The sequence below is a fragment of the Ceratotherium simum genome, chromosome 8 (assembly GCF_057802395.1).
Source record: "Ceratotherium simum simum isolate JZ-2026a chromosome 8, ASM5780239v1, whole genome shotgun sequence".
In the NCBI taxonomy this organism is placed as follows: domain Eukaryota; kingdom Metazoa; phylum Chordata; class Mammalia; order Perissodactyla; family Rhinocerotidae; genus Ceratotherium; species Ceratotherium simum.
The window spans coordinates 38307902-38331300 of record NC_141907.1 but is presented as its reverse complement, the minus strand read 5'-3'; the positions used below and the strand labels follow the sequence as shown (position 1 = coordinate 38331300).

Below are 23399 nucleotides of genomic sequence, written 5' to 3'. Positions count from 1 at the left end.
GGTGGGGGGTCGCTGCGTTTCGGGGAACCTCGTTCGCCCTCCTCCCGGGCCTGGCTCCTCCTCCTCCAGGCGTAGGGCTCGTGCCCGCCACTGCCTGCGCGCACGGTGCCTCCGCTCGCGTCCCCCCACCCCGCCCGCTCTTCCAACGCTTCTCCCTCCTCCTCTTCCTCCTCCTCCGCCCGTCACCGCCACTACGGACGCCTTCGCCTCCTTCTACTCCTCGCGCCGCCGCCGCTCCTCGCGCTTCCCTTCGGCTTCCGCCGGCCCTTCGCTCCCTGCCCGCTCAGCTGCTGCAGTCAGTCTCTCTCTCGTTCTCTTTTTCTCTCTCTCTCAAGTTTCCCATCTCCTCAAGATCAGGGCAAAGGAGGAAAACACCTAATTCTGCTTGCTGTTTCAGGTAAGGTCGCACACGTTGGTCCCACAGAGAACCCTTTCCCATTTGCCTCTGCCTTCCGTGCATGCCTCATCTCCCCCCACCCCATTCTCTGCTGCTCCCTGGAAACCGAGGAGGTTCAGGTCACCCCCTTCTCCCCAGCACATTTAAAAAATAATTTCGATACTCATCACCAGAAGCATATTTGCAACTACAATAAGATCCGAGACGCCCGCCCGGCAGCACGTTCGCCTGGCTCTGTTATAGTCTTCAACTTTGCACACGGGGGTTGCTGCTGCTGCCGCTGCTGGATCCCGGAGCCTCACGCTCGTGCTCGGATCGTGGTGGTCGGCTCCGGAACAGCTGTCAAACGCGTCGTTTCGCAGCAGTTGATCCGAATCCGGTTGCCTCAAAGATGTGGTCTTGGGCAACTGTGGATGGGCAGGGAGGGAGATTATTTTATTTCATTTCATTTGAGAGAGAGTAAAGAAGTGAAGACGTGAGGACGGCAGTTCACTGTAATGAAAAGAATAATCGAAAAAGTGGGCTGGCCGCCCCTTGCTTTTCCCGCTGTGGTTTCGGAGGTGGTCTTGGTGGAGGGGATTGTGACATGAAGTACCCATCTCTCCTCCCCCTTTTTATCCTCCCCTCCAACCCATTCTCTTCTCCAGCTCGTATGTCAGTTCAGAGTCCCGTGTGTTATTATTACGTGTGTGTGAGCACAAAACAGTGTTTGCTGACGATGGAGCTGGGGCAAGTTTCTGGCAGAGCAAAGTCTGATTACTTGGTCATCTTGATGTCAAAAGAAAAAAAAGGAAAGAAAAGAAAAACACTCTCCCCCAATCACCATACCCTACCCTCACTCCACTGGAATAATCTCCAATTATGGAGTAGCTTTAACTCCAATTCCCAATTGAAATGACATTCTTTTGGGTTATGTGGGGGTGAGACTGAATGGAATTTTAAGTGTATTTTGTTTTTCTTCCATGGCTTTACAAAGAGTGGTGATGAGCACGAAATTGAACATCTACAACATGCAGTTGCTCCTTCTTGTTTTCTTGGTGTGGGACCCAGCCAGGTGAGACATTGATTGTATTTGACTCTTTTAATTCAGGGTAAAGGTGTGTTTCTTGAATGCCATCAATGCAGGGCTGGCTTTTAAGAAGCTGGAGTATTTTGAAAAATTATTTCTAATGAAAAAAGGCTGTACTAGGAAACTGAATTATGAAGTAACAGAGACTATGAAAAAGTTCACTGCTTCTTGTTTTTAGCCATAAAATACCAAAGTGAACAGAAACATTTAAAAAAAAAAAAAAACCAAAAAACCACTGAAGAAAAGAATAGCCTTTGAATGGCATATTCTAGCAAGGAATTGAAATGGTTAAGTTATATGCACTTATAATAACACCAAAATTCAGTAAAGAAACCAATAGTTTTCCTTTAAACCAAACAGAAAAGCACAAACTAAAATGATTTGAGTATTAGCTTAATTCTTTTCTTTTATTTTTGTGGTCTTGGCTCTTTTAATCAACATAGAAAACCCAAATGACGTGTAAGTCTTAAACCTCTAGGTGGAGATAGTATACAACTTCACAATCACAAACAATAAAACAAAAGCTTGATTTATTGGTCAACTTTTCATATTATTGATTTAGAGATCTTTTATTCCAAAAATGGTTACTGTCATAAAGGGTACTTATTTTAAACAGGTAATTTTTTGTTTTGCCTATGTTCTACAGACATGAAATTAGTTTTTATTGCTTTCAATAACTTCATCTTATAGTTTCTTTTTTCTGATTTTTATCGTTAATGCACATCTTTTATCTATTGCCTTTAAGATATAGTTTTCAAAACACCAGAGGACTTAAAATACAAAATTCATAAGAATGTTCATGTAACCATTCCTTTTTTAAAAAACAATGTCTTTATTATACCTTTATTTCCCTTTTCATTTTTCATTTTCCTATCCAAGTATTTGTCAAAGTATGAAAATATTTTCTAGAATTGAAAAGAAGTCTCTTTACAAAGCCTTGTTTTTAATTGGAAAATATCTCCTCATTTAACATCTTAATATTGAATTTAGAAAGAAAACGTGACGTGATTAAAAAACACTTTTGAGTGAAAATCTCTGTGTGGAACTTTATAACTGTGTTAGTGATTGGTTTTAAAATTAGCTTAAGACAATATAGAAACTTGAGGCTGGAAGGTATGAACTAATTTGCTAACATAATTTTTAAATGTTTATCTTCATATCAATGTTTTAATATTTTTTCTGCTCTCAAGAGAATATTTGTTTGAAGTTGGTTAGCAATTTTTTGATGTATTATGACTAATTTTAGCTGCTAGCTGTGTAATCATTTAAATGCAAATGGACTCTGTCAATGTTATTTTACATGATATACCTTGATCAGAATGCAATTTCATGTAATCTTTGATTTTAAAGGCATGAACAAACTATAGTCAATTAATAATCATTGAAAATCCTCAGTGATTAGCCATATTTTGCTCTACTAGTTTTCTGTTCTATATTTGACCAGGAGTGCTCATGCCAGTATTTTATTCTATTATATAAATGATTCTTTTTTTGGGCCAGTAATTTAAATCTCTGAATCATTCTGGGGGAAAAAAAAAATGACAGTGAAGAGGGACATTCTGTTTTATACATCCACTTGCTTCTGCACCAAATTGCTGGATGTCACAAAATCAGGTCTCTGGCTTTCTGATGGAGAAATAATGGAGAAAATCACTGTTTCTAACCCTCTTCTGGCGATATTTTAAGTGCATTTGTTCTTTCCGCAAATTTCTCACACATGCAAAAGTAACTGAGCCTGTTAATCTTTAGGTGACCCCTATGGTTCTCCTCTGAGATCAGTCAGGAGGGGTAGTCCTCCAAGGCTGTCTGCAGCTGTGTGTGAGCTGCTGAACCTTTCAGAGCCCACCTCCACCTCCTGGCTACAGTGGAGCCTGGATCACAGCCAGCGGAGATTCCCTGATGTCTATATTGCGCTTGGCCATTGGGTGGAGGTATACCCAAAGTAAGGAAATAGTCTTGGTTTAAAAGACAAAAAGACATAAAGAGAAAAAGAAAGACATTTATGAGGAAGGTAGAGAAATTTTGTGCCTCCAAGGAGGCAATTTATTTTCCAATTAATATTCAAATCATTGAAGAATCATTTCAGGAGTCCCTTTGGTTACTGTACCTTTTTAAGTGCAGAATAACATTACTAATAGTGTCTGCATGTGATCATCTACAATCATAATATATTCTAGGGAATGGACTATAGAAAAAAATGACTAGTGCATACACAATGCTAAGTGGTAGAAATCTGAAATAATTTTGACACCAAACTTTCTGATAATCTAGTATTTAGTATCAATTTTCAACAGCATGTTTACCTTCCCCATAGACACACTGGTATTTATAGAAGTGAAAAAAAAAGAGGAAAACGGGTGGCACTAATAATTTAGGAAATCTTAAAATTCAATTCAGGGCAGAAGAGCATGTTGGCACTTGCAAAACACACATATGTATATATATCAGCTTGTAAAATTATCTCTTTAGGTTGGTGCTGGCTAACATCCAAGAAGATGAGGCTAAAAATAACATTACCATCTTTACAAGAATTCTAGACAGACTTCTGGATGGTTACGATAATCGACTTAGACCAGGACTGGGAGGTAAAAATAGTTTTACTTTTTTTAAACTCTCACAAAATAATGCCTTTAAAAGTTAAGGTTAATATTCATATTTTAATACATTTTATATATGAATGCATTGCCATGTGTTTAAAAACCCTGCATAATAGAAAGTAAGGTATATGGAAATAAACATTATGTGTGATTCCTTTTATACACACATAATGTATTTAACATATCTTTTATAGAACGCTTAACATCATAAGAGCCTAGACTTTCTGCATGAATAGTTTTTAAATTAGTTTATATTTATAATGGCTAAGTTTTTCAAACTTAAAGTATGTTAAAGCATAGCATTATTGGGCAGATATGCTTGTGTAGTATTGGGGTTTCCTTCATCACGTTTTACAGATGCCTATTTTCACATCAGTAGAGATATGCAGAAATGAGGAACATAAAAAAATTAAAGACTATCTGGATTGTATTTCAACAAGTATGCTTTTTAGGATTCTTTGATGATATTTCTTTACACATGCATGTGACATTTCTAAAATACAGCACAGGTTTGGCATTCTTGAAACTTTCAAAGACATTTTAGATATATGTTAGCTGTAGGCCTAAATTTATTGGGCCATGGCAGTTTGATTTCAAATTTAAACATTCTTTTTCAACCCAGAAGAACAAATGTTTTTTTAGTCAGTAAAGGTAAAGAAAATTAGGCTTGGCTAATATGTTAGATTTTAATTATCCTACAGCATATCTGGGTGATATTAAGGAGATTAGGTGAAAGTAGGGTAGGTGTGTAATTCCTAAAAGGATTCTGAGTCAAATATTGTTACTCATCAATTCTAGTGTGAGATAAGTACGTGTATATCCACTTGCACACATTTATCACATGTATGTTATACTTATTAGGATGTTCAATTTCACAATTAATTCAAAATTAAGACAAATTAGTTGAAGACTTGATACTAATCAAAGGTTTATATAGTTAGCCTGGTTATTACCAGGTTGGCAACTTTGCAACTATTAAGTTGCTTGAAAAGATGTTTATTGACTGAAAGGCCTGGTGTTTATGTGAATACTTTCTTTGAAAAATATAGGTGGTTGTTAATTCTCTATATATTTAACAGTTGTATGGTTTGCATTGTCCGGGAGTAAAAGTCAGAAAAGAGCCAACTTGTTTTTAAATAGTATGCCATTTAATTGCTATTAGTTTTTGACCTGAATCCTGAGTGGTACCTCGCATTTTAAGAGAGAAGTGCAGAGGAGGAATAATGTTCAGAAATATGACACATTATATCTCTCAGAGAGAATTCAATTGTTTAATATATACTTGGGTTTCTAAAAGGAAAAACTAGAGGTAAAAGAATATTTCCTTAGTAATTAATATGTCTAATGAGCATGAATATAAGGAATTACTGTCCATGTTAGCATATATGGCAATGAGTTATTGCCAAACATGTAATAGAAGTATGCAGAGCATAAGGCTGTCGTAATGCATAATGGTGGTTTGAGACGTAGATTGCATTAAAGCAGATATTTTTCCTAAGCCATAGATTTTATTGTTTTTAAATAAATCATGTGCTGTCAAAAAACTTAAAATATTTGAGCTATACTGGATTTTGTCTCTGCAGTTTTAGGAGAAATATTTACACACTGGGTATATGGTTGGGTAGTAGAAACTACCTTTTGCAGGCTGTGGGTATTGCCATTTATCTCTTTATATTTCTTTTGTAATATCTCTTACATTCTTTTTTACTTCCATTGTCAGAACTCGAATATTCATCCTCGTCACCATATTATTTGGGTTAATGCGGTAGACTACATGGCCCTTCTCCAGTCCTTCTCTGCTGTTGGACATATGCCGATATCTTACAGTCAGATTAGTCTTCTTTTATTCTTATAGTGCTTTTCATAGGTCACTCTCTTCAAGAGAAGAGAGTGGATACCTTCAGTGACTGCCCATTGCCTTCGGGAGATGGGGCAGTGAGGAGTAGTGGAAGGAATATAGGCCTTGGAGGCAGATAGATATAGATTGGAATTTCTGCTCCATCCACACACAAAGCTACGCCTCAGCCAGGTAATCTCTGTTTCCCTTCATTTAAAATGGCCATGATGGACTCCACCCTGTGACTTAGTGGTTAAGTTTTGCTTGCTCCGTTTTGGCGGCCCGGGTTTGCGGGTTCGCAGGTTCATGTGTTTGGATCCCAGGCACAGACCTACACCACTCATCAGCTATGATGTGGCGGCAGCCCACATGTAAAGTGGAGAAAGATTGACACAAATGTTAGCTCAGGGCTAATCTTCCTCAGCAAAAAAACTAATAATAATAAAATGGCCATGATATATCTACCTTTTTACCTGATAAGGTTGTTGAGAGGATTACATAAACAAAAAATGTACACAAACCAGGTACTGCACACCAACAATTCAGCAAAGATCTGTTTCTTCCCTCCTCCCTTAGGAGGAGGTTTTCTACAATCTACTTCTCTGGCTTCATTTTCACTTTGCCTCCCCTTTGTCCTGCACTTCAAATGCATCTATTCATTTTCTGTTGATAATCTCTCCCTTGGCCTTTGGTCATATTATCCCCTCTCACTGGAATTATTTTTCCTCTTCTTCTCTGCTTATCTAAACCCTACCTACCTTTCCTGTGAAGATCACCTCAACACTAGTTCTCTTTAGTGACAAACTTTCTTAACTGAATTGAAGCACCCAGATTCAATTTTCTCTCTGTTGAATTTCTTAAGTGGTTGTTGGCTCTATATCTCATTAGGTACTTATTATGTGCTATCTTGGGTTATTTATTACCTTTTTATATGTCTCGTGTTACCTTAACAAGATTGTGAGCTCATTGAGGCAAGATACTGTATCATAAATCCTCTGTGCTCTCAGCAACTAAATATTGATTTGCATATTGTGGCCATAAAATAAATGCTGATTGCTTGATTAACTTTTCCATGAGCAGTTAGTCATCTGTAAAATGCAGCTACTCACATCTGGCTGACCTTTTAGTTAGGAATGTTGGGGTGATATGCTGAGCATCGTGCTCCAGGAAGGTAGTGTGGCTTACTGAAGAGAACCTGACATTAGACTGGAAATTTAGGTAAAATCTGAGCTCTGGTCCTGAGCAGTCCTGTGACCTTTCAGTTCTTAGCCTCTCTGGGTCCACATTTGTAATGTATAAAATGGGATTACTAATACTATTCTTAGAGTTTTTGATGAATGTTAAGTACAGCGACATATGCAAAGAATTTAGCACAGTGACTGGCGTATAGTAGAGAAGTCATAAATAGCCATAACTAAAAGACTTTGAAAAACTTTCTAAATGTACTGTTGTAAATTTAAATTATTATTATGATTACTTCTGCATCCAAAATTCTTAGCCTAAATGTTCATTTGTCATTTCAAATAGAAAGTTCAGGGAAATTACTTGTATCATTATGTCCCAGAAATTAACAGTAAGGAAAAAATGAGTTTGATTCAATTTTAATACTTCAAACTGAACATCTCTATTGATGAATAATCTGGAAAATTAATCTCAATTATTATTTTCTTTCCTTTATAACTTTAATATAAATGAGTATATCAGAAAGCGCAATCAGTTTTGGACTATGAGTTAGAAAAATTGTGCTTTTCACCTGGCTCTGCCACTTACTAGATCTTACCCTACATAAATTACTTAGACATTCTGGGCTTTGGTATTTTCTGTGGGAATATGAGAATAATAGTATTTTATTCTGAGAGGAGAAGGGTAGATTGGGATTCATATATATGACAAAGGCTATACAATATATTGAGTGATAAAATTTTAAAGTATTAATGATTAATAATTGATCCTCTTTAAAATTTAAGTCAGATCATGCCACTCAATTGCTCAAAACCCTACAATGTTTTCTACTTCATTCAGAATAAGAACCAGATTTCCCGTGGTGGCCTCCAAGGCCCTGCGTGATCTGTCTCCTGATTCTTTGACCTCGCCTCACACAACTCTCCTTCTTGCTAACACTGCTGCAGTCACACTGGCTTCCTTTCTGTTCTTTGAACACACCAGGATACTCCTTGGAGCTTTTCCCCTGGCTGTTCCTCTTTCCTGCGTATCCACTGATCTCACCTTCTCAATGAGGCCTACCCTGACCAACCAAATAAATACTACAACCTGTCTACTTCTTAGCAATTCTCAACCCCCTTACCCAGCTTCATTTTTTCTTTTTTTCCTTACCATGTATTGTCTTTTAATGTATACGATTATTTATTTATTTATTACCATATGTCAATTGTTTATTTTTATCTTTTTTGCTGGAATGTAGGCTCACTGAGGTTAGGAATTTTTTGCCTGTTTTGTTGTTTGGTTCCCAAGCATCTAGAACAGTGCGTGGCACATAGTAAGCACTCAATTAAATATTTCTTGAATGAATTTTAATTTTGTTTATTTATTTTATTTTATTTTAATACGCTACCAGGAAAAGAATCAACTATAGAACTTACCTTATCCTTAAAGTCAATGGAGTGATCATCATTTAATTACCACGACCTTTCACTATTAACATCAGCATATTTTCAACTGAGTTCTTGGTGAATTCAAACAATTGTTACACCAATTACTCAAACTCTTGACTTATGTTAGTTGTGATTCTGCCATGAACCTACTGTGTGATTTTGGGTGATTTATTTATTCCATCTGTGACTTAATTTATTCATCTGTGAAATGGGAGAAGTTCTATTTATTCTGTTTATATCTCACAAAGATGTTATGTGACTCAAGTAAATTAAAATTCTTAAGAAATCATAATGTGACATACAATTGATAAGCACTAGTATTCCTAGGAATAGCAGAGGAGAGTTCTTCAAGGAGAACATCATTTTAGGAAGTAGTATCCTTTGAAAACATGCCAAGAAGATATTGGTAGATCTTGTGTATTTAGTAGACTTACTTTCTTGTGAGCCTGGAAACCTAAGATGGGTTTGTCTTGATATCTTATCCACCAAGCCCATACATTCAGATTAGCTAGAACTACTAACTGAATCAATTTTTTCCCTTTGTCTTCATTTTCATCATTGGAGCTAACAACTTGGGGTACCACCATGGATTTTTACATTCCATAAGAGGCTTTCAAATTGTTAACAATAAAAGGAGCAACATTTGGTTTTGGGGCCAATTTTATGGGGTCATTGGAAAAATGAATGTGTAGATTGGCCTCGTATATTTATGACAGCTAACATCCACCATGCTCAACAATGACAACTATTAGAAATGACAAGTCTTGATATATAAATTATAGATTCAGTCTGGAAAGTCTAGATTGAGTACCATGCTTAACTGCATTTTGAAAAGCTGTTTCAAGGAGGTTGTCTAGATGGAATTTTCCCCCAGTGCTTTTATTTTATACTCTGAAACCTTGAAGAAGCTTTACACTTAAAATCATGAAAAACGTGATGTCAGACCACAGACTTAGGGTCTGAAGGTCAGTTTCCAACTTCTCTCTTGGATATTTATCCTCGGGCTGTAGAGAGATGTATGATAACATGTTCCTATGAATTTTACTTGCAAATTTATAAAAATAAAATATAGGCTATCCAGTGGGAAAAAATTGATATAGAAAAATCTGATCTCTCTCAGAACCTAAGAGGGAGTCTGACCTCAAAAATAGCATCATATGACTTTATAAACTAGTGGTTAAGATCAGTGCCTCTGTGTACCACCTTTGGGTTTGAATTCTGTTGCCACTGTATAATAACTACAAAATTTTTAGCATGTTTCTCAACCTCTCCTTGCTTTGATTTCTTTATTTGTAAAATAGGAGTAAAATTATCTGACTTATAGGTTCTCTGGGGATTTAAATTTTCTTTTTGCATCCAAACCCTTTGGATAGTGTCTGACATGTAGAGTAGGAACTCAATACATATTGATATTATTGCTGTTATTGCTGGTCCTACTCACTACTTCTACTATGAATGCAATAGAGGAAAACATCCAATGTTTTGCTTACTTTATGAAAACTGTGACTTCTAAAAAAAGGATAAATTTGTAGCACTTATAGTCCAGTTTTAAAGAAAGGAGATGTTTGTGTGTTTCTTATGCAATTAGTTTCATTTTGTGGACACGCCTTTGTATAGGTACAGAATCTCTGAAAACAAAACCAATCACAAAATAAATATGACATATTTATTGCTCTTTATAATTATTATCATGACATATAACACTTCACATCATCAATTCATGATAATGAATTTGCCTACTGGAGCAAAGTTATATTTATAGAATAAAAACCTCACTGTATGGGGGCCGGCCCTGTGATGTAGCGGTTAAGTGCGTGCGCTCCTCTGCTGGCGGCCCGGTTCGGATCCCGGGCGCGGACCAATGCACCGCTTGTCAGGCCATGCTGTGGCGGCATCCTACATAAAGTAGAGGAAGATTGGCACGGATGTTAGCTCAGGGCCAGTCTTCTTCAGTAAAAAGAGGAGGATTGGCATGGATGTTAGCTCAGGGCTGATCTTCCTCACACGCACACACAAAAAAACCCTCACTATATGGCGTTGATGATGATTTTAAGGACATAAAACTAAAAGCACGTCCACCAACCTAACCTGCGATGTGCTAAGTACTTGAATGGCAAAAACTCTGGGTCTTGCAGCTGTAAAGTGAATGCCTGATGCTTGACAGCATCATGGGAGGTGAGGGGTAGTGGAGGCATTAGGAGGAAGAGAACACACTGAGAATGGTCTGAAATCTCTACATAGAATTGGAAGAAGGGGGATCGGGAAAAGTGGGTTGTAAGATGGGCAGAAAGGAAGAGATTAAGCTGTTAAGTTCTAGTCTCAGGTGGGGGGAGGGTAAACTCGACTATTGGGACCTCTGCTTTTTTGAAAAGCTGTGATATTTGGTATTCTCCTCCTTATTCAGCAGCTGTGGTTGGGGCTGATGCTCCCAAAGAGGCATGAGGCAGCTGGGAATCTAAGGGAAAGTCTTTCCTTAGACTCAGCTTTCTGGGGTCCCCTAAAGTGTCCAAGTAGGATAACCTTCAGAATAAGCCTTAGGCATAAGAAGATTTCAGAGACTTGATCACTCTCTACCACCAGATCTTCTCCACCTACTTGAGTTTCTTAAAGGTCACATGGAACACTGCATTTGATTATTTCATGAGTGAGAAAATGGAAATAGGTTGGGGGGATTTCAAACAAGGGTGTAAATAGCTTTCGGTAAATGTGTCAATGACCGATATCAAGTCATTTGTCATTTCCTATTCATTTAAAATTATTCTGTGGGAGGCATGAAACAGAAAGCAGAAAAGTGCTGGCTGCCCGAAGTGGGATGCTCATGGGGAGGCTGGAAACTCTGGACACGACTTTCTAAGTCAGCTCCTTCAATTTGGTCTGGGGCGGGTCTTACTACTTGCTCTCTTGTGTGGAAATGGGCTTCACCACAGTGCATGCTAGGTTAGAGAAACATGGTGATGCTATATGCAGGGTTTTGGCTTCTTTTCAATATTTCAAGGAAAGAGTAAGGAACATCTTAGTATTTCTTCACACCCTCACTAATGCTGTGTTTCTAGTCCACTCCCTGTCAGAGAATGGTGCTAACACAGGCTTCTTCAGAAACGGTTAGAGCGAGGTAGTTTCGCAGAACTTTTTCTCAGTTTGTTGTTTTAACTAGATATACAGCTTGTGATTATTTCCTAGGAAAGACAGACTGAATACATGGCAGCAGTGGTATGCGTTAGATTGGATGCTGGCACTTTCTTCCCAAACAGCATCTCTCCAACAAAATTTAAGGTGACATTATCGAAGTACATGAACCAGAGAATACCACCCATATTTTAATGAACTAACGCTAAGGCTTTGTTTTCGCCTGAAAACATTTTTGGTTAGTAGCAGTTTGTTCTCTCAGCCACTGCTGCTGGAAAGGCATTGCTCTCGGTCATAATTTTGAGGGATTTTTATTTTTGCTCATTCAGGCAGGAGCATAGCTCACTCACTGTGTTGTTTTAACCTCTAGCATTTAAGCTCAGGTGCAATCAGAGTTTTTCTTTTTTTCCCCCCCTTAAAACACAGTAGATAAATTGGACCATAGGCATGACCGATCCATTTCTTTTAGTGTTATTTTTTTATTGCTACAGCTCAATCCTATTGTAGAAATCTATATCGGTAGTGGAGATGGCCAAGTGAACAGCTTGGCCAGTCAGCAATTCATTACTGTGCAGTGTGTTAACATGGAAAGAGTCAAATGAAGTTATTCTAGTATTCTGTTTCTTCACACGTGTATTGGAGGCTTATGATGTGCCGGACACTCAGCAGGATATAAAGATGTACAAGGTCTCCAGGGGATGAAGTCTCTAGGAGGGCGGTTACCATGGGTACACTATGGTTCTCAAAATAACTTGAAACAGTACAAACATGTGTTCTGTTATAAGAACATGCTATTGAAGTTTAGAGAAGAAATCACTTTTACTTGTACCATATACCTAGAGTTAGCCAAATCCTGTAGCTATAAGCATAGTTCATTTATTCAACTGTTCCTTACTTAGGGCCAAGGATTTGCTAGGTCCTATTGTAAATACTGGAAATATTATGGTGAACAAACTCAGTCTTTACAGAAATTCATATCGCACCATATTTTGGCTCTTTCTGCCTTTTGAGTGTGCTGGATATTGGTTTATTCTTTCCTTCCTTAGTTAAGAATACTGTATAACTACGCTATTTTTTTTTTAAATTGAGCTGTAAGTCTTTTCTCATAAAAGGCAGAGTGATTTCTGGTACATTTACTGACAGGCTGAGAATTATGATATGTACAGAACAGTATAACATCCAGAGAGCATGTCTTTCTGTGTCTGTAGTGGGGGTGTTGAGACTGTTTGTGTTGAGTGGCATTCCCAGAGGTAATGAGGTAAGTGTTAATTCTGGTTGAAACTTCTGGATATGCCTCAGTTCTTTTTTAGGGAAGACTTATTTTCTGCTTTCTCTTAATTTGTTTTGAGCTACAGATGAGTTAAATAATAACTAGTCACGCCCTGTGAAATAAAAAAATAAATGACATGAGGGTGTAATGTAATGAGTATCAAGTTTATTTCTTTTGAATTTTTAACGTTCCTGACACAACACAGAATTCTGAAAACTTGTTTTAAACTTGAAATACCCTCATCCTTTGAGGTATAGATCTTATCATTTAGGAGAAAGGATGACAAGAATAAAATTAATGTTTAAATCTAAAAAAATTTCATATAGAAGCTCATCAAATTAGGGATATTAATTTATAAGATATAGATCCCTTTGAATTCTCCACTGTGTTTTTGCATTTTAATTAACTTACTTATATTAGGTAGTAGTCTTTATATCTTTGTATGTTTTATTATACCTTTTTGATAAATTCAAAAACTAGCATGTAGAAAAGCATGAGTCCATCTCCATCTTAATTTGATCTAAGTGGTGTCCATTTTTATTTAATCTTTTCTACATTCCTTTTGTTTACTTCAATATTTAAAACATGTTAAAAACACCAAACAAAAAAATAGTTTCCCATAAAATTCAAAAATATAGTACTCTGTTATAAGAGAATCTTTTTTATAAATATCTTCGTTAACATTCAAGATGTTAGTACCCTTTTAGGGGAATGAATGCAAAATGTAGCACAAAGATTGTTCCAGCAGCATGTGTGGCAGCGTTCTTTCTGTATAAAGGTATTTCAGTAGTCTTAAAGGGTGTGTTGAGTTAGGGTGTTACTAATATGATTTAAAATATAATAAAAGAGAATGTAAGGTTTTTATTCTTCTGATATGGTATCCACAGAAAAATATGTCAAAAAGAAGTTATTGCTATTTTCAACTATTTTGTGGAGATGGTTAGTAAAGTCTCATCGATTTTATGAGTATTTCGGGAATATGATATAATGAGTAGTACAATTGGATTTTTTCTATGAGTAGAGGAGTAGAGTTATGTCACGAGCTTAAGGAAGATTGAGGACAGGATAAAAATTATAAATGTCTCCCAATGGTGTTCCCAAACCATTATTTAGATCATGCTTTGTAGTGGTACATAAGTATTTTAGTAAGTATTGGGAAGGCATTTGACTTCTATTAAGAAGGTAAAAGGAACAGGTGCTTTTAGAATGGTGTATGTTAAAAACTTTCCAGGACAGAGAACTCTGGACTTGAATTGGAGAAGTGGTTTAGAGGAGGAACACAATGTCACAGGAGACTTTTAGAAAATGATGAGAGGTTTCCAGTTAACTTCTGTTTACTCATGAGGAGATTTTAGATTTTAGATTTTAGATTTTCGAAAGCAAAAGATACAGAATTACTACTCAGATATTTGGGCTGGAGAGTCCAAATTTTTTCAAGTATATGAATTTTTTAGAAGCTTTACAGTAGAATTAAGCATAAAATTAAGCCATAGTCAGAGAATTAGGGAAAATGGAACAAATTCATTTTTGTTCCCATGATTACATAGAGAAACACCCCAATTTCTCAAGAAAGGAAAGAGTGGGCTAAAATGCCAGCCAGGTTTACAAGGAAGATTAAAATTTGGATGTGGAGAGAGGAAGTCTTAATTAAAATAAAATGGAATTGCGAGGCTGTTGTTCAGGTCGGGTAGAGGGGAGTATGGGAGAGTAGAGTTAATTAGTTATCTAGGGCATGTGAGAGGATAACCATCGAAGCAAAAAATGTGAGGCTGATGATTGTCCTTTGTAGAATAGCAAAAGAATCATCCAACAGATAATGGAGGAAGAGAACCTTCAGAATCTTAGGAGAGTAGATGGGGTGGGTTTGGGTGGTGAAAATGTTAGAAAGGATTGGAAGTGAATGTAGAGCCATTTTGAATGAAGTCATTAGAGCATTACTAAGAGAACAGTAGATCTTTGATAACTAAAAATTAAAACTGAGTATCCTTTTATCATTTTGAGTAGCTTTTGCCTTAAGAATTACAGAATTATGGGATCAAAGATAACTAACAAGAAAACTGTATATAGAATTGTATGATTAGGAATGCTTATATTAAAGTATGTCACCCTTTAAAATAGATTAAATATCAAAAATTGACTTGTTATTCTTAAAACATATAAATTCAAATAATGATGTCTGAATTCTTAAAGGAGAGGACCAGGCAGATGAAGTCGTGAGGAGAATATTGCTATAGCAGAAGAATTCCTTTCAACTTTCATTCTTGCAAGCTTCCCAGATTATCTGAAGGGCTCTTGGAGGTATTTTTGGCTGCCACTGAGCTGGTGATGTGACTCATGGCTTGAGCAGGGAGGGTCATTTAGAGTTTACATTATTGTCTTTGAAACACAGGGCTGATGAAAAGTTCCATGGGACACAGTTGCTGACTCAGGATGGAGATATTTACAGAGTTCTGCTTGTTACACTGACGTTGCCAGCCTTTGTCACTCTCTGTTAGCTGCTGCCACATCCAACCTAGTCTTTGTCATTTTTGGTGACAGCTACTAATACAGGCGTCTCACTCGCAGACATCTGACTGCCACCAGTTGCAGGGGCAGCTACAATTTCTGCCACGGTTGCTGCTGCCTGGGAACAGCCGGGAGGTTTAGCAAAATCTCTCGGCAGATGAGGAAAGTGGGCAGGTGCATGTTTAAGTGAGTGGATGTGAAAGTTATCGAGGTGGAAAGCACATGTGTCTTCATCAAATACTTTCCCTATAGGGAACTGTTTTGTGGCCTGTCATTTCCTAATTTTCCCCACAGGCTCTGAGAGGTGGTGTGACACTATATACTTCTGTCTGAAGACATTAGAAGATATAATCCAAGTGGCTTTTTATAGTGCAAACTTAATGCCGATTGAAAATAAAGGAAACCTTGCACCCGTTGGAATAAAATAATAAAATATAGGTGAAAGAGGAATATCATGGCAACCTTTACCAGTTAGGAGTGTGTTTGTTTGAAAGTAATAGAAAAATCTATCTGCAGTCACTTCAGTGGGGATCAGTTTTTCTCACAAATAAGACATCTGTAGGAAGGTGCCTCCAAGTACTTGACTGAGTTCTTAAATGATGGCATCAAGAACATAAAGAACCCAGACTCTTTTATTTTTTACTTCCTTAGTGTTGACTTTTGTTCTTATGCTGCCACCTCGTGATCCCAAGATGACTGCTGCAGCTCCAGCTATCATATCTATGGTTAAGGCTAGAATAAAAGGAAAGGATGGCACCAGCTCCATTCATTCCTTTCATCAGAAAAATAAACCTTCTCAGCACTTGCAGCTAATTTCCACATTTATCTCATAGCTGTTTTAAGCTAGGAGAACATCTGGGAAAAATGAATGTCCTACCTAGGATTGGACACATTTCTTCCCTGACTAAAATTGGAGATTTATTAGAAAGAAGGAAGATGTGTTGGATATCGGGTAGGCTACTAGCAATGCCTGCCACATGTACTAATGCTAATAGAAAAGTTACTTAATCCCTTTGTGCCTCAATTTCCTGCTCTGTAAAATGGAAAATCTTAGTTGATATATCTAAAAAACTTAAAACTTTAATTTGCATATGAATAACCTTGATGGTGATTGTTAAAATGCAGATTTTGATTCCGTTGTCTCTGGAGCTCAAGATGCTGCATTTCTAACAGGCCCCAGGTGATGCCAGTGCTGCTGGTCCTTGGACCACACTTTGAATAGCAAGGAACTACTCAGCTAAGGCTACCATGTGGTCCAACACTGGGGGCATTCATAAAGAATATAATGCAGTGAAGAGGCCCTTTAAGTGCTCACTACATGTTATTATTATTAAATTACTCTTGTGTTTTACTCTGACATTTAGGAATTCATAATTTCTGTTTCTAAAAATAATGTGATAAACCTTATTTTTATCAGAGCATAATTATAGACACATTTATTCCTTAGGATATGCTTTTACAAAATAGCTAGTAAATATTAGATTAACCATTAATTTCTGTGGATTTGCTGCATAAGGTTAAATACGATTTCTCTTTCCAGTTATCAGTACATATTACTTCTGTCACAATCTATAAATAAGAACATATCTCTGTATATAGTGAAAAAATTAAAAGTAATCTGTGTTAATGTTGTGGTGGTATTTGAACTCTGCTTCATAAAAGTGTGTTGGCTATTCCAGTTAACGAGCTGTGGAAAACAAATACTGACATGAAGTTTGTGAACTAAACTAGTATAAATAATTGGTTATAAAAAACTAACTTAATTCTGAATATAGTATTGTGGTAAATAAAATTTTACCACATGTGTAATCTCAAGGACAGAAAAATAATAGAGCTCTCTGTTTAAGTTATATTATGTTCTAATTAGGATGCTTCAAATTTTCTTTTTGGACAGATAAAAAGTGTTATTTCCTTTAAAAAATATTATACATGATTTATATTAGAGTACCTGAGAGAGACCAGATTCTAAACCTAGAGGATCCTAAATTCTTAAAGAACTGATTGGATTTTAATTTAAAGACACTAAGAAGGAAAAGGGCCTTTGCTTTGATCAGAAGCAAAGCAAAAAGAAGAGGCTGTGATGGCAAAGCAGTATACAAGAGTATTAAAAACACTAGTTTATAAATGAAAAATCCCTTTCTTTTTATAAAAGGTGTATGACCTTGGACAAGCCAATTATTATCTCTGCCTCAGTTTCCAAAACATGAAGATGAGGAGACTGTAGCTAATGACCTGTAATGCTCCCGTCATCTAAAGTTTCTCCCATCTTTTTGTGGCTTATTTCAAGGCAAATAGAGTAGAAAATACAGTTCTTAGAACAGAAATCTAAAACCAATTTTTTTTCTTCATTGTAGAGAAATGGAGAGACAGAGTATGGGCCCAAATACAAGCTAGCAGAATAAGGCCACGCCGGCTCTAAAGTCTGGCCAGCCGAGAAGAGTATAAAGGCTGTTGGTCTTCCAACTCCTAGTAATTAGGAGTTTGTACGAAACTAGGTACTTCCATTGCATGAAAATTCCAATTAAGAGCTTCTCTTAAAGCTGAGTAAGGTTGGATTAAGAAGTGATTGGTACAGTGAGGTAGTGATAAATGTACCAAATTATATTTACCAGTGTCAATGTTTATGTTTCTAAACATTGCTCTGCACTCTATGTACGTGATGTAAATGGCGGTATCTCTTCAAAGCTCACCCTTTGACGTCTCTGCTGTTTGATGTCATGGATCTACCCCTTCTTGAAACTCCCTCCTCTTTCCTGGATCTTGGTCTCTTTACCCTTCTTTATCTGTTTCATTCTTTGGTTCCTCTTTATCCTCTCCCTTCTTAAATGTGCTCCCTAAGATTCTCTACTTTTACCTCTTATTGCTTTTCACTTTAATGATTTTCTTAGATATCTCATTCGATTCTGTTGCCTCAAATATTACCCATATGTAGGTGATCTCTGGTCCTGATGCTGTTTTCTAATGTGAATTTGCTCATTACTATCCAGATGAACTCCCTTCTGTGACCACCCGCTACTCTCAGGATCAAGTCCAGAGCACTTAAAATAGTCTACACAGCCTCTGTTCACTTTTCTGGCCTCATCTCTCACTACTTAACACTATCTTGCACGAAGTGTTCTAGATTCACTAACCTTCTTTCAGTTTTTATTTTTTAATGCATTTGGCTTTCTCTAGTCTGTGGGCCTTTATACAAGCTACTGCTTCTATTGGGAACACATTTTCCTTTCTTCAGGTTCCAGCTTAGATGTCATTTCTTTCTGGCAGCCTTACGTGACTGTCATCCCTCATACACACATCTCTATTGAACAAATCACCCATTACTGTATTTGGCATAACATTAACGTACTGTTTTGTAACTCTGTGTTCCACCTATTGGAATCTAAGCTCTCTAAAGCAGAGATATGAATCCTTGTCTGTTGTTCTAGCCCTAGTACTATGTGTAATGCTTCTAGGAGATAGATGGTAATCATAATATTTATTGAATAGATGAATAGGCTAATGATGAACTTGTACTTTTGTGTAAGAATTTCTCAAACTTCTAGGAACTAAATTCATAATTTTGCTGCCTAAAACTTCCTTTCATCCTGTGGTTCTCTTGCATGGTTAATGGTGTCCATATTTTTCAAGCTACAAGAGCTAAAAAATTCATCTGACAACAATTTTTCAAATTCTCTTACTTCATTGCGGTCTCTTGATGCTAATTCTGCTATCTTCTAATACACAGATATCAACCCAATTGATTGGCCTGTTTTGGTATTAGATAAATAATTAATTTAAAACTGAGAAATCAGGACGTTTCCAATAAAAAGGTAGGTTTCTGTCTTTTCTTTTAAAAATGCCAGATATGATGACCCCAGGCCAAAATTCCTGATGACAGAAATTGAAATTGAATTGATGACAGAATTTGAAACTAAGTAACAGCTTCCCCTATTAGAGGGGGTGTATCCTCTACATTTAGCCTGAGATCTCCTTCAGTCCTTGTCACTCAGTCAGGTTACTTGCCTGGCTGATAAATATGCTGCTGCCCCAAAACACATTTGAGTGTAAAACCTAACCCTATCCTGTTTTCTGTATTGCCAGATTTTTATTTTGAATTTTATTTTTTAATTAAATTTGATTTTGTAATTCTTCTGCTGAGCATTCTTCAATGGCTTTCCTTTTTCCCACCTTCCAGAGCATAATCTCCAGTCTGTGTGACAAAGCATTCAGAAACCAAGACAAGGGGACCAGAACTCTAATGCTCCCCTTGGGCAGGACAGATAAAAGAATGAGTTGACATTATGGAGACTGAGGAACTGGAGTATTTTCATTCCTGGTGTGAAGAGGGCTAAGTTTTATCTGCTTCTTGCCATATAAGCATTTGAGGTTAGAGGTGCCAGATATTCTAATTATTTTTCAAAAGTGGTTGGAAATATCAATTTTTATGGGAAGTTTCTTAATTCATAAAGGCCAACCAATTCTAATTCAAATACAAACCAACCAAATCTTGTGCGTCCCAAACAAAATACACCTGGCATTATTAGTTTGCAGCCTCTGCCCCTAAACCAAAATTTCTCATGAACGCCATGAAGGAATCAGTTGTAGAACTTGTTAAATGCAAATTTAGCACATCCTCAAAGATTTAATCAGTTTTGGTTTGGACCCAGGAATCTGTATTTCATCAAATGTTCTTGATTCTGGTGCAAGTTGTCCAATCACTGGACTGAATCATCTGTCTTCAAGTTTCTGGTTAAAAATGATGGTGTCTTCCTCCATTCTCTCATAGTACTTTATTTGTATCCTTTTAGCTGAAAGTGAAAAATAAATATGAATAGTAAGATCAGCCTTATCACTAGATGAGTCTGACTAGCATTTTTCTCATTAACCTCAAAGGGGGGCTTTTGTGCACCACTGTTCTGAGTTGGATCTCAGTTTTATAGGATCAGAGACCTACTTTTGTTTACTAAGGGTATTTTTCATCTGAATTAACTGGCTTATGCCACAGTAACAACTCTTGACTTAAAACAATCAAGTTTTATTTCTCTCTCATTTATTTTGTGCATGATCCAACACTGCCCACTGAGGTTGGATGGGTGTGTAGGGGTTGGGCTCTCCTACACGTCATCCTCACTCATGGTCTCAGGCTGACGGACTTCCACCATCTAAACCATTGCTAGTCACTGTGGTGGGGAAAAGACATGTGGTCAGGAGCATATTGTCACTTAAAGCTTCTGCCCAGATGGGACACAGTGTCACTTCTGCTCATATCCCATTGCTCAAAGGAAGCCATAGAGATATGCTTAACTTCAAGGAAGCAGGGAAGTACAACTCTACTATTTACTCAGAGGTAGAAGAATTGGAGATATTTGGCAGCTTAATGACTGCCATACTTAGCAAGAAACACTTTTTTCAGGGTGTAACTATCTTCAATAGTGATGGATAATATGCACTGCTTGGTCACACAGGTCATATCTTGTTCTAAGATATATAATTCAGCCACTCTGTTTTGTATGTAACATGCTTAGCATGTTTATGAACTTAATTGTTATGCTTTTTTGACAAATTGATTTGATATACCTCAAAGCCTTCTTTCCCAACTCCCAGGAATAAAGTGCTTTCCCATTTGGGCTGTGAAGCCATAGCCCGAATTGCAAGTATTTAAGAGAAAATAGTCTTTGAAGTGTTAGCCTGAAATCTCAAACCTCTGTGACAGTAATTGCCAGGGAGAGTGGAATTAAAGGGATGAGGAGCAGAGGCCTTGTCTTTCTAGTTTGCTACTCTGTCCTCAATGCCTGGCACAGAACCTAGAGTTCACTATTTGTCAATTGATTATGTATGTGAATCCAACACTCGTATATATGAAAATACATAGACGTGTCTTTTCTGTGGAAAGCTACTTATTTTTCGGTTCTCAGATACATTTTAGGCATTTAACAATCAGTTTCATCTTTAAATTTTAGTGACTTAGACTTCTGACATTCCTTACGTCTCACCTTCTCAGAAACAATGTTGATTGATATATGGGTTCAGTTGCTGTACTGGACCTTAAATTCAGTAGCACGTAAAATTAGAACCATTAGGATGAGCTTGGATTTGATATAGTGAAGTGGACTAATTCAGTGGCCTTCACTATTACTGAATTGGGGGCCATGTAATAATGATGGTGAACAAAAGCCTCAAGGATTCTGTTGTCTGTAGGGCATGCAGCATTGCATTCTAACACTGAAACAATAGCTTTGGAAGAGCCACTAGTTGCACAAGATAGAAAGAAAAACAAAACTACAAAAATGAATTTCAAAAGCCTGAGATTCATAAGTCTAAAATGTTTTTATATGTGGAGAGTATCTGAAACTGTTATTAGTTTCATATGAACTATTTAAATTTTTCAATTGTCTTGCAGAGGCTATCTAATTTAACATTACAAAATAATGCTAATCATAATAAATTAATAATAATATCTAACAGGTTTTGAGTACCAGGTCATATGCTAAGCACTTTACCTATGATTTAACACTTGTTATTACTCCCATGAGGTAGTAAGACTTTACTCACTTTATTAGTAAGAAAATGAAAGCCAGAGACCAATTATTTGCCCTTTGTCACACAATTGTTTTGTGATAGAGTGGACATTTCAACCGATGTATCTTTCTTTAGAGCCTTTGTCTAATCAATCAGGAATTAAGAACACTCAATCCAACAAAGTTGGTGAATAGCAATGAGAATATTTCTGTTCTGGGAGTCAGGAGGTCATTGTTTATTACAATTGTGTAATCATTAGCCTCTGGATAAGTACCTCTGGAAGGTGACGGATGGTTAGCAACTCATTTTTTTAATTTGCTTAGGGGTTCTCATTAACACATTTCTTGATCAGCCTTGACTTTGACATAGATTCTAGACTTGGATCTGGGTTTCGATATGAAGGGACAGAAAGGACGTTGATTAGTAGAAGATCTCTTAGGGCACTGGTGAAGTAAAGACAGAATCTTTGACTCTCACTCTGCTGGTTTTAACTTGATGTGAATTAGAGCTTTTACTGATATTATGCTAAAGAACAGCTAATGAGAAGGACACAAGAAGACCACGTGGTTTAGGTAGATAATTCCAACGTTTCTTGGTGTATAACAAATTGGTACTTAGATTATTTGTGTAATTAATGTAATGATGCAGTCAGTCTTATAAATTTCAGCTTTGATTGGCTTGTTTTAAGTCACATTTAAAGAATATGGCACTTGAATGAGGGATAAGTCTATGGAAGCCAAATAAATGAAAGAATATTAAATGCAAGAGCTGTTACTCCTAGATGCGTTGGGGTAAGATTCTTCGTTTTCCTTTGTCCTCATTTCCCCCATGTTAATCTTATGAGGCGGGATAATGTTCTTTGGAAAGATATCAGGCTTTGGAGTCTGATAAATCTAGGTTTGCATTCTGGCTGTAGCATGCTCTAATTAAGTGGTTTTTGTATATGTTGGTTATCCTCTCTGAGCCTTGGTTCCTTCTTAGGTAAAATAGATATAAAATAACTAATATTCGTAGGAATATTAAAGAGATTAAATGAAATATGTGTGTAATGTTTCCATACATGTACCTGGCAGGTGACAGGTGTTCATTAGTGGCCAACTTCCCACTTGCGCTTTGATTCTTGCTAATATGGCGTAATGTGGAGATTTGTTCACAATTTAGAAAATAATGAGTTAAAATGAAAGATTCTTTAAAAATAGGACATAAATAGTTATTTTTACTAAGATAATTCATGGAATTTGGTGATCTTTACCTACTTACCCTAGGATTAACTGTGATTAAGGTGCTTCTTTTTGGGATGCCTTTCCAGTAGAAGCATCAAACTTCAGAAGTTTGTCAGAATCTGTGCATTGCAGTTTTTCTTGTCATTCATGGAATTAAATGAAAGAAAATTGCTAGCCTTCGAGATTACGTCTATGCAAGAGCAGAACAAAACAGAGAAATAAGGTGCTTCTGAGAAAACATGAGCAGGCAAGGATACGATAGTCT

The 23399-nt window shown here is 36.9% G+C and overlaps 1 protein-coding gene across 3 annotated transcripts in view; it reads left to right on the top strand.

Annotated features, from left to right (window-relative positions):
- The first annotated feature begins 212 nt into the window (after positions 1–212).
- Positions 213–23399, top strand: part of GABRA2 (gamma-aminobutyric acid type A receptor subunit alpha2) — a 130868-nt gene continuing 107681 nt past the window's right edge. For 2 of the 3 annotated variants that reach the window (XM_014787078.2, XM_087434263.1), the window contains exons 1-2: positions 1360–1451; positions 3936–4051. In XM_014787078.2, coding sequence (XP_014642564.1) covers positions 1360–1451; positions 3936–4051 — 208 coding nt within the window. Of the gene's footprint in view, positions 398–1359; positions 1452–3935; positions 4052–23399 lie in introns of those variants that run through there. The other variant, XM_014787080.2, reaches the window with a different exon arrangement.